Source organism: Mus pahari, chromosome 2, assembly GCF_900095145.1.
Source record: "Mus pahari chromosome 2, PAHARI_EIJ_v1.1, whole genome shotgun sequence".
Classification (NCBI taxonomy): Eukaryota; Metazoa; Chordata; class Mammalia; order Rodentia; family Muridae; genus Mus; species Mus pahari.
In genome coordinates this window covers 134,630,460-134,641,894 of record NC_034591.1, presented here as the reverse complement: position 1 = coordinate 134,641,894, position 11,435 = coordinate 134,630,460, and the positions used below count along the sequence as shown (strand labels likewise).

The window sequence follows — 11,435 nt, the reverse complement described above, 5'->3', positions numbered from 1 at the left end:
GCGGGCGCGGCGGGGCTGGAGGGAGGAGGGAGGCCGCGCCGCGCTCTCGCGCCCGGTGTCTCCCTCTCGCTGCCTCTGCAGAAACAGCTCCCTGCCAGAACGGCGCTCGGCGCGGCGCGGCCCGGAGCGGCGGCGGCAGTGGCGGCGGCGGCAGCGACGCTTCCCGCGGGCTCGCCCTCAGGTGTTCGCGGCTGCCGTCGCCGAAGATCGCGGGTCGGGGCCTCGCGGCGATCGCCCTGGGCGGGCCGGAGACGCCTCAGGCCCCCTGGCGGCTCGGGGTCCACCCGGCGCCGCGGGCCCGCCGCTCTCCCTCTCCTCGCCTTTGCGCCTCTTCTCGCTCTGCCTCTCCATTTATTATTCTTATCATTTTTATTTTCAAATGGTGTAGCCGCCAGAGGTGCGGTGCTAAATTCTTGGAAGGGGCCCGGATGTACTGAGGATGCATTACAATCTCACGAAAGGAGGCGGTAGTGGAAAGCAGCAGTTTTTGGTGTTTGGTGCAATAATGGGGATCAGGTAATCACCCGAAGGGAGCAAGAACCACTGCGGATCCACGGCTTCCTGGATTTGCGCGAGAGCCGCCGGCCTCGGAGGAGGGATCCATCCCGAGCCGCTCGCGGCTGTTGCTGCATTTCTTCCTCTTTGTGGCTTCTCCTTTCCAAGCAGTTTTTGGCCAATGGTCAATGAAAACACGAGGATGTACGTTCCAGAGGAAAACCACCAAGGTAAGCGGGACCCCAGCGCCTCGCCCGGCTCGCCCGCGCTGCCCACAGCGGGTCCCGGTGGAGCGGCCCTCGCCGCGTGCGCGAGGGGCGCCAACCCCGCGCGCGGGAGCCCGCGGGAGCCGGCCGAGCCGCCGTGCGAGCCGGAGCGGAAAATTCCCGCCCCTCCCCCTCCGCGGCCGGGCTTCTTCGGAGCATGTGGTTCCCATGAAATCCCGAGCGAGGGGGAAAGTTCCCCAAGTGTCGGCGCTGCCTGCATTTCTCGCCTTTGCCTCGAAAGCCGACCGGCCAGTCTGGCCACGGCGAGCCGGGGAGCGGCTGCTTCGGGGTCCCTTGCTTTGCTGGGGCGCGGCAGGGAACGCGCGCGCTCGCGCGCACCCCCACGGAGACCAGCCCCGCGCCGGTGGCCCCCCAGGCTGCCCCACGTCCACTCTTCCCGACGCCACTTCCTCGGGCAGTGCGCTCCGGGTCGCGGGTGGGGGTGGGGGCGGGGGCTGCAGCTGTGCGTCTCAGCGCGCCTCCTCTCTCCTGGCTCTCTCGGCTCCTCGGCTTCTCAACACCGCCCACCTTTCCACACTGCCATTGACCCCGAGCGAGCCCACGCCAGGTACCGGGTGTGTTACTGTTCGCACCCCAGTGTGGACTCGCACCTGAGGATGGAAAGCGGTTAGAAGCCCCAGTGATGTGTGGGCTTTGCTTTTCCATGTTTTCAGGGAATCATGAAAGGGTGTGACTAGCTCTGAGGCTCCATACTTAGTGTTCTCTAAGCATCTCTTTCCTGGGCATCAAGTGTCACCAGCTTCCCTCTAATGGTGAATGGCTTTCGGGTAGCTCCCCACTTCTTGGAAACTTTCTCCCTCTCCTCCCCAGTCCCCATCGACACGTTATTATTTTTGACATTGCTTAGTGGTTAAGGTGATCAAGCCGAAGTGTCTTGCAGTCCCAAGATGCCCTTTCTACCGGCTCTCTGCCCAGTTGCTTGACTGTTCCCTTTCTCTTTCGCCCTCAGCAGCCACAGTCGCTCTTCCACATTGTGTCTTGCCTTGCCTTGCCAGGGTACTTCTTAGTGACTCTCCAGAGCCCAGCCTTGTGCAAGTAGTCTCCAGGCCTGACATTGGTACCCAGCCCCTTCTTCCTTTTACCCTTTTGTCACCATCTGGGGACAGGGCCATTGCCTTTGCAGATTAAGGCTGCCCGGGGAGCTGGCTTTACAGCTGGTCTTCTTTCATCTGGAAGCTGATTTGGGTGCAGCTGTCTTTCTGCTTCCTGTCTTGGGTGGCAGCGTTGGGATTTTGGCCTCCTTAAGAAGAAAGACTTGTCCAGGGTTACGGGTACTAGGTCTTTTATGTCATACGGGGCAGCCCGGATTACCTGCCCCTATCCTTCCTCTGTCCTCAAATACCTTTCCTAGCTGATAGAGTTATGGATGGTTCAGGAGGAGGAAAGAATGAGACACAGAGCAAAGGGTGATATTTTTGTAGAGTGGGGGTGGGCTAGCCTTTTCAGGTTCTGCCCATACCCTCAGTCTAAGCAACTTGGCAGAGGAGAACCCAGCAGTGTTGTCCCAGCTGTTACTACCCAGGGCAAGACATCTTTGTAAAACAGGTATGCCCATAGTTGGCAAGGTCCCCCAGTAGTGTAGGGTAAAGCCCTTCTTAGCTTACTTTCTTACTCTGCTTCTTTCCTCTTGGTACTTTGCTTCTCGATGGCATCCCTAAGCCCCTTGCAGGGAGCAGGCACTAAATGCAGGAGCAAGAGCCCTACAGGTTCTGGAGAAGAATGTAGGGGTAAGAGGAGTCTGCGGTGGCCAGGAACTCTACCTTTCCAGCAGAGAGCCAGCAGACACTATAGAACCTGGATGGTCCTCTCCCTCAGAGCTGCAGTGGTTACATAATTCACAGGAGCACTTTCGCCTCCATCCCTAGATGCGGTTCTTAGGTAAAAGAGCGCCAGGGTCCTTGTCCCCCCTCTGCCTCCCACCTTCTTGCTCTTGATTGGCTAGGCTTCTTTTGAGGGAGGGTTGGGGAAGGTGGCAGAGGTGGGAAGGACAGACCTGGAGGAGTGTGAATAGTTACAAGAAGTGGCTGGCTTAGTAACTCCGTAGCTGGTAGCTGATGAAACATAGTTGGGGGCTAGAGTTTCAGAAGGCAGGGAGAAGAGGAGCCAAGGGATGACCTCAGAACAGTAACGGTGACCAATCAGAGTGGAGAACCAAATAAGTTGCCAGGTGGCTGTTTTCTTCCCTCCTGACTGGCTTGCAAGGACCGAATGCACCTCCTTCTCACAGCTTTTCAGTGGTGTATGTGCACCTGTGAGCTTAGGGGTGGACTGTGGAGGTCTGAGGCCAGCACCATGAAACAGCCTAGAAGCCAAGGGAAGGATGGGCTCCGTTCTCAGGCTTCAGGCTGGAGGTTATATATTTGTGCAAGCTGTGCCTCACTTCTGTTACTCTCTCTGGTCCTATTCCAGCCTTCTACTTTTCTGGGTTGATTATCCAGTGTAGGCTCCAGCTAGCAAGTGAATTTCTTAATAGTCAACCATTTAACACAAAAACCCCAGAATGTCCCCTATCTGCCAGAGACAAGGCAGAGGGGAGGGGAAAACACAGTGTGCTTTTTCTTTAAACTACTTAGACGTACGGGGAGAACGGCAATTATCATTTAAAATACGGTAATAATACAAAGATCACAATTAACTGTTTTCAGAGGGTCCGAGAGAGCCGTGGGACTTGCCCCTCAGCCTGTGAAGCTTATGAGAAGGCTTCTTGACATCGGCTTCTCCATCTCTGCAAGTTGTAGGGAGGAAGCTGGAGAAAAGGAGGCTTTTTTTTTTTTTTTTTGCATTCCAAATGCTGATCCTAGGAATGGCTGGGTGCTTTTCAACATACCAACACAGTACAAGACAATTACTGGTTATTTATTTCCATAGAACACATGTAATGATGATTAAACGTGTGCACACACAGAGAATTAGGGAAGCCTCTGGAAGTAGATCACATAGGACTTAATACACCTCACCCTGGGTGTTATGCAAAGGAATATTGACTATACACTCTCCTAAAGTGGTGTGTGTGTGTGTGTGTGTGTGTGTTTGTTAATCTCCTATTAAGTAGAGACTCATTCTGCTAGAGTATATTCCACAAGAATAACAATGCTTTGTCAACACAGTGGTGAGCCAGTACCCCTGTCCCCAGCCATCTTTTAGAGTCTTGGAAATGATTTAGTATTTGTTTAATCGCCTCTTCTACTCCAAACTGCTTTTAGTGGGCTTGTCTGTGGATAGAGTATACTAAAGGAGCCAACGGGAACACCAAATGGAGGGTTTCGAGGTCTTGATGACCTTTGGAGTCTACTTTCTAGTATAAGTATGGCTCGCTGCAGGGGTCTGGATGTATTATTGACAATAATCTTGCAGGAACAGACTTCTTAGAACCATCAGTACATCTTACTTCTGCCTCCACCAGTAGGTGGCGCTACAGGGCTTACAAGTCAGGCCATGGGCTCCAGGGAGGATGGAGAACCTGGTCCCTCATGCTCTGGTGCAGGGGACCTTAAAGACCACCGTGTCTCCATGACACTATTCACCGGAGGCCTTGTAGGATGATGGACTCCCTGAGTCCCTGCATGGGTCTGCCCCTTTGAATTGTTTGAGTACATTGCATGCACGTCCTTACCGCAGACTTCTGTTGACCTGGGATGTAGACAGCATCCCCCACAGAGCCTTGAGGAAACCTTTGAATGGGCAGCTGAACACACCATGGCCCACATGCTGAATTCCTTCATGCTTTGAAAGGGCTAGTCCAAAAACTCGTAGGCCCACTGTCCGCAAGCTAGACAAGTCTGAGATAACAGGAAGATGCTGTGGGCTTGCGACGTCCATCAGCAGCTCCACAGCAAGAAGGCATTTCCTTAACCTTGCTAAGGGGAAGACTAAGAGCTATCTATGGGCACATTTCCCCATTGATTTCCGCCTCAGCCATCTCCTGCTAGGTGGTGACAGGAAGGCCCTGGAGACCAAGGCAGGAAGTCACTGAAGTCCATTCTGCCGCTAACTGCCACTTTTCCAATTCCTGACGCTTTCTTCTGATCTCCGTTTCCCCAAGTTTTTGCGTCATAATGGCTGGTTCCATGAGGACTGATGAACCTGGCTAAGAAAGTGTGAGAGCGGCTGATGGTGCTGCCTTCGTTCTCCGGTAGTTGTGGCAGCCTAGTGTTACAGCTCTGGGCCGTGTATACTGCTCAGCAGCCAGCTGCACCAACTCTTTCTCGCTGTCCCCTGAAGAATGGAGAAGATGAGTTTATTTCCAGAATTAGCTAAAGAAAGCTCCTGGCCTGTTGGAGAAATGTAGCTGAAGACTGATTCGCAAGATAGCCAGAGTTTAGTCTGATTTTCGAGTCTGTCTTTACTGCTGCTTAAGTTAATGTTAGGCACCGTAGAGGATGGCATAACTGAACCAGAAAGAGAGGCATGGGGAATTGTTTAGCAACATATCGGGTGCTAAATACTTAGCAGCATGCTAAACATTCTGCTAAATGAAATGACATTTGGAGTCCTGGCTGTCAGCATTAAAGTAGTTTAGTAAACACTTGTTTACTGTTCCTCAAGGTTAGGTACTAAATAAAATGAGTAGCAGTGACAGGGCCAGTGACAGAGTCCCTCAGGGAAAATGAGATGTCGTCAGTGCCATTCCAGAGCCTAGGCTTCAGCTGGGCTCCTGCAGATGCAGCAAATCAGGGCGGATACGGTGATGTGTGGAGCTGATCACCCTTGGCTGCAGCTTGCTCCTGTCTAGGTTTAGCGCATCCCATGCAGATGAGGCCAGGAGGCCTCAGAAGACCAGAGCTGCTTCCACAGTTTGGAAACTCTTAGCGGTAGTCATTTGTCACGGCAACAAGTGGAGTGGCTCCGACTCTGTGCTGTCCCCTTTTCCTGGTGAATATGGGGCCTTGGGGACATTCCAAGGCTCTGCTAGAGTTCCTGATGTGTTTTATGTGGGAAAGGAATACCAGTGGGGTGACTGGGGGGGGCGAAGGTCACCTCATAGAGTGTGCCATTTGTGAAAAGACTGCTACTTTAGAAAGTCAGGGTCCCAAGATAATGACAGAAAGGGACAAGAGGCCCTGCTGCCCATGCTGTGTGCAGGAGCTTGGGGAAGGTCACAGGGCACACATACTACCTGTGGACTTGGACTCAGCTTAAGAATGGACTTAAGGCTCTACAAGAGGGGAGGTTTGGACCTTGGCATCTGAGAGCCAAATGACGGTTGAAAATGGACCGCTTCATCCCCGGAGAACGGAAAGAATAGTTATGTTGGCTTTGGACAGAGGATAAAGAAAGCAGAGGTGACTGGCAAACTTGGCCTCTTTGTTTCTTCCCTTCCAAAACTCCACAAAATCTCCATGATTCCTTAATGCTGTGTGCTTGTGTGTGTGTGTGTGTGTGTGTGTGTGTGTGTGTGTACACACACAGGGACAGGAGTTAGACTATCTGAATTCATGTTCTTAGAAGTGCCTGTCACATAGGGAATGAATAAGACGCCTCTTCAGTGTTTACTTTCTAGGTTCATAGTATTTGATGGGTAAAGGGACCTCAGGAAAAATTTCTGTTTTCATTTGGGGCTCCCAAAGGTTCATTTGGGCTGGATATGCTCCATTTCCTGCCTTTTCCAGACTACTCTGAGGGCAGACTAAGCACCCATGCTGTTTTAGGGTTCCTGGTTGGGCTTTGTGCAAGAACCCCTCCACCTCTCCCTCTTCTTGGGTCTCCCGCCTCCGCTTAGGTACTGACTTCAATTCATGTTGAGGCATTAGATTTTAGGAACAGAGTTGAGAGGGGGTGGGAGGTATCTATCATTGGAAAGGCTTAAAAATAACTTCCTAAACGGCAGAGTGAAAGTCCATATGTGTCCACAGAAACACAGAATCCATGGTTTTGTGCTCCCTCCCTAGTAGATGTGTCTTCAAAGCTGTTTTTGTTTGGGGACTTTCCTTCTGGGTTAAGTTCTCTTGGGTTGCAGAGGTAGAGTACCCGAGTTTGAGAAAACAACACATCGAAACAGTGTTGACAGCATTTCCCAAGTGTTACAGGAGGCCTGAGGTACTCTGGAATTTAAAAGATGGAAATATAAGATCAAACAAAAGAGTTTGAGTTGGTCTGACTTATACCTTAATAATCAAGGAAGAAGTGAATAAAACTAAAAACCAAAAACCAGAAACCAAACCAAGTCAGTCAAGATTGGTCTGGTATTTTGACATTGAGAGCTCCTCTTGACAACTCTCAGTAACTGTTGGTGACTTATCAGTAAGATGCTGGGGCTAAGGCTCCATCTGTACTGTTATTCCTACTTGGGGGTCAGGACCTGGGGTGCGCAGGGGTTGGGAGTTACCTTAAGGGGCCAGCTGACATGTCACCTTCTCACAGACACACACGCTGCACCCTGCCTTCAAGTCCAAAGTCAAATGGGCCCATCTCTGGATGTGCAGGCAATGTTCAGATAGAAGTGGACCAGAGATGACTTGAGGCCATGCTCTCCTTTCCAATGTCGAGTTCATCAGATCTTGTCATCTCAGCCCTGTACAGAGGGACAGACAGCCTGGAAAGAAAAAAAAAACTTTGCTTCAAAAATACACCTTGCTTTTAGAAAATGGACCAAGTTCTTCTTTTAATTGGCAAAAGTCCTGGTTGGTTGTAGATAAAGAGACACTTATTAAATGGGGGAAGGGCTTAAATGTTCCATCTTAAGTTGCAGGATTAACTTTTTAATTTCCTAAAATAAGAACAGTTTCATCATCAAAGAGCATGCTGGGATGTTTTTGCATCTACTTTGCAACATGCTCTTCTAGGCTTTGGTCCTAGGATCAGTGGAGCCGTTCATGTTTTAATTTTTATGTAAGGGGGGAATCCTTGTTCTGAAGCAATCAATCTTTTTATATTTTACAACAAGCCAGGGGTATTACCTAATGGTCACCGGACACCTAGCATGTTCCAGGCACAATTCTTGGAGTGTCACTTGCTTGTGCTTAGTATAATTCATCTTTATAATGGGGTGGGTACATACACTTCCCACAAGGTTGAAAACTTTGTCTGTTGGGATTTAAAAGTAAAACAAATAAAAATTGTTGTATTACTATTCCACTGTCAACTCTCACTTAAAAAATATCTGCAGCAGTCAACTTATACAGAGGGAAGGGTTATTCTGTGGCAGGCTCAGAACTCTGTGATCTCTGTGGTCTGTTGACTCTGGGGCCTGTGGTAAAGCAAGACATCATGGCGGGGAGTATGTGTAGGAAAAAGGATGCTCACCTTGTATCAAGGAGAAAAGAAGGGGTTAGAATTCCAGTATCCTCTTCAAGGGCTTGCTTCCAATGACCTAACATCCTCCCACCAGGCCCCACCTCCTAAAGAACTGCTGCATTTATGTGTGGCTGAAGACTGGTAGCATCCCAAGGCCTTTAAGGGTTATTTCAGATCAAAATGACAGCAATTCATGTGGGGAAGAATTGGGAGAGAAATCTGTTCCCCACTTTGGGAAAACATCTGTATCCCAGGGAGCGGCCCTCAGACTTGCTTTGGTATCTTCTGTGAAAGAGTTGTGGATGAAGAGCTGAAGACTGGGTCTTCTCTAACAGGGGCTATGGGGCCTTTCTCTGGCCTCTCCTCTCTTCAGCCTATTTTCTGGCTAGTGACTTTGTCCAGTTTCTACCAGGCCCCTTGGAGCCTTTAGTTCAGTTAGGATTAGTTCTAAGGCTTATGGAAAAATGGCCTTGTTTTAGCCTGTTCTTGGATAGTTCTTGGTGACCCTCTGGGACGACAGGCACTCTCCACTCTCTAGCAGGCTTCTAGTACATTTGCTTGTCCTTGCCACGAACTCTCTGATATCATATGTTATATGTATTTACTTACTTAATTTTATTTACTTGTTTATTTGAGACAGGCGGGCATAGACTTGCTATGTAGCTGAGACTAACCTTAAGGTCCTGGTTCTTCTCCCTATATCTTTCAAGTGTTAGAATTGCAGGCATGTGACACTATGCCTGGGGATTTATTTTTATATAGCAGCTTTGTTGAGATACAATTCACAAGGTATAATGTATGTTCACCCAATGCAGCTTTTAGGGTATTGAGAACTTTGAAGTCATCTCCACTATCCCACACAGCTTCTCTAATCTTAAAAGGAGGGCCTGGACTCTGGTGGACACGCTTCCTTTCTGCTCCAGCTCTGGGCTCCCAAGAGTTTACTCCTGCTTTTGTGGGTTTTAATGCTCTATTGACAGCAATAATAATTCTACAGGTAGAGTTATCTACATAGATAATACTTGGTTGTACATAGAAATCTCAGAATGTTTGTGATAACCTGTGATAGACAACAGAAAGAAGCATGATATAGGTAGTAGAGCCCTAGGTCATTTTGGAGTGACATCAACAGGCAAAATCTCAACATGAAAAAGCAAATGGACACAAACCCCACCTCTACCCAAGAAGCTATTTCAATTTATACAGGCTAGGAAAGGAAAAATCCATTTCTCCCAGTGGAGTGTCTCTGGCTATATCACCCACATTCCAGGGCAGACCCCATGCCCAGGAGTAGGGGGCCAACGCAAAACGAATGTGTGTGTGTGTGTTTGTGTGTGTGTGTGTGTGTATGCTTTTGTCTTGGCTTAGTTTGTGTTTTTCATTGAGAGTTTTTTGGATTGTTAATTTTGATTTTTCATTTTTTTTGTTTTTATAGAGGAAGAGAGTGAGAAATTTGGCAGGTAGAGAAATACTGGAGGATCTAGAAAGAGTAGGAAGAGGGAAAGAATATGACCAAGATATGTTGTATGAAAAATGTTAAATAATAAAAAAAATAAAAAATGGAAAAGCATATAAAGTGGGTTTAAAATATTTTTATGTGCTTCTGTACTGATAGGTCTTACAGATTAATATGATCTTTTAAAATCTGTCATGTAACATGGGCTGTTTTAAGCCTGTAACCCGGCGGCATTGACTGTATTCACAATGCTGTACAATCTTCGTCTTTTCAAAATATCTTTCTTGCCTGTACCGAAACGCTACAGCCTTCAGGCAGTGTCTCCCTATGTCCCTACTCCCTCCTGACTGTGGAGGACCCTTGTCTGATGACATTTAAGCAACTTTCTCTCTGTATGACCTGGCCTATTGTGGATACCTCATGTTCTGCTTCTGACTCTCTGAGTTTCAGCCACGCTGCTGCAGCCTGGGCCCGAATCCATCCTTGCTTTTTGCAGAATCCTCCTCCATCAGTCCATCGCAGTTTCTTTATCTGCTCATCTATTGGCTGCTTGAGCATTTCCACTTGTGGCTATTACTACCATTCTGTGCTGTAGGCTGGACCACAGGCACACGTTTGGTTTTCTTTGGGCCTGAACTGTAAAAATAACCATTGTGCCATCTCCTTATGCAGTTCCCAGGGTTTGAATCCCCTGGGCTGAGCATATGGCCCTAGGACATCCCACTGTGTCAGGAGTGAGGGGCCAGTGCTACCACTGGGTGAGACTCGACATTGACTGGTTGACAGTCAGGAAGTCGCTTTCTGGTCAAGACTGCCTGTTTCTGCCCCATTCCCCAGATAACGGAGCTTTTGCCTTGAGTTCAGCTCTCTCTTCCCTGCTCTCGGGGCTCTGTAACTGGACAGGAAGTGGGGACCAGCCAGACAAAGCTAGTTGCTCTGTTTCTGCTCGCTTGCAGTCTCAGTGGCTTGTGTGTATCAGTATTGGCTGAGGGGTGTCTGCCATGTGGCCTGTGGATGATGGCGTCTGCCTCTAGCCATACTGTGAGAAATAGCATCTCAGGGCTCTTAACCGTGCATGTTCAGCTAAGATCTAGGCAAGGAAGAAGATAGGAAATGGTTTCTTTCTCACCCTCTTTCTCGTGTGTGTGCACGTGCGCCCGCGTGTGTGTTTTGTGTAGTGTGTTTTGTGTGTAGTGGATCATGAGAAGAGGAAAGCGTAGAAAGAGAGAGCAGGACTGATGGACCAAGGGAAATAGTGGCATATGCTGTGTGGTGATGACCAAGTGACTCCGAAAGCCACTGCATAAGATCAAACTGCCCCAAATCCCAGCCTGGCCGGAGCAGGTGCTCATGAAGCCCTGTCCCTAGCTGAGGAGCTGTTAGTAATTACAGCCTGTAGGGGCAGGGAGAGTCGGATTTTGTTAAGGATTTGGTTCCTGGGAGGTTATCCTGGGGGAGGGGGAGCTGTTCGTGGGAGAGGGAATGGGGATGGATTTGGTCATTATATTCGTGTATGAAATTCTTACTTAAGAAACAGAAGCATCCTATTTGGCCAATTGGGATTATTAGTGGTGGGAGCTTTAGCCATTTGAACAAAATGAGGGTAGAGATAAGAGGTAGACATATTCCTGGTACAGAGAGTGCCCCTATCCTTCTGCCCCCCCCCCAATTGTCAGTTCCAACTGTATGCACTGTATTTGAGTCTACGTAAAGCTGTCTAGATCCTCATTGGTGTAGGGCCATCCTATGAAGCATGGACACCCTCTCAGGAGCCAAATCCTTAAAGAAAACAATGATGTACTAATGGCACAAAGATTAGGTTTTAAAGGAACTCAGTTAATTAGTTGAGTTTGGGGGGTATGCAAGGCCTGATGGGAAAGATGTTGGGAAGGGTGGGGAAGGATGACTGTGGAGGACCCTTGTCTGAAGCTAGAGCATTTGTTCCTATTTGGTAGACAATGGAA

General features: G+C 49.1%; 1 protein-coding gene across 3 annotated transcripts in view; it reads left to right on the top strand.

Annotated features, from left to right (window-relative positions):
• The window catches only part of Cacna1c (calcium voltage-gated channel subunit alpha1 C), a 568,982-nt gene that overhangs the window by 59,523 nt on the left and 498,024 nt on the right, over window positions 1–11,435 (top strand). The window contains exon 1 of one of the 3 annotated variants that reach the window (XM_029535115.1): window positions 185–725. The exons of the other annotated variants lie outside the window; for them this stretch is intronic. Coding sequence (XP_029390975.1) covers window positions 677–725 — 49 coding nt within the window. The 5' untranslated portion in view covers window positions 185–676. Of the gene's footprint in view, window positions 1–184; window positions 726–11,435 lie in introns of those variants that run through there. 3 annotated transcript variants of the gene reach the window in all.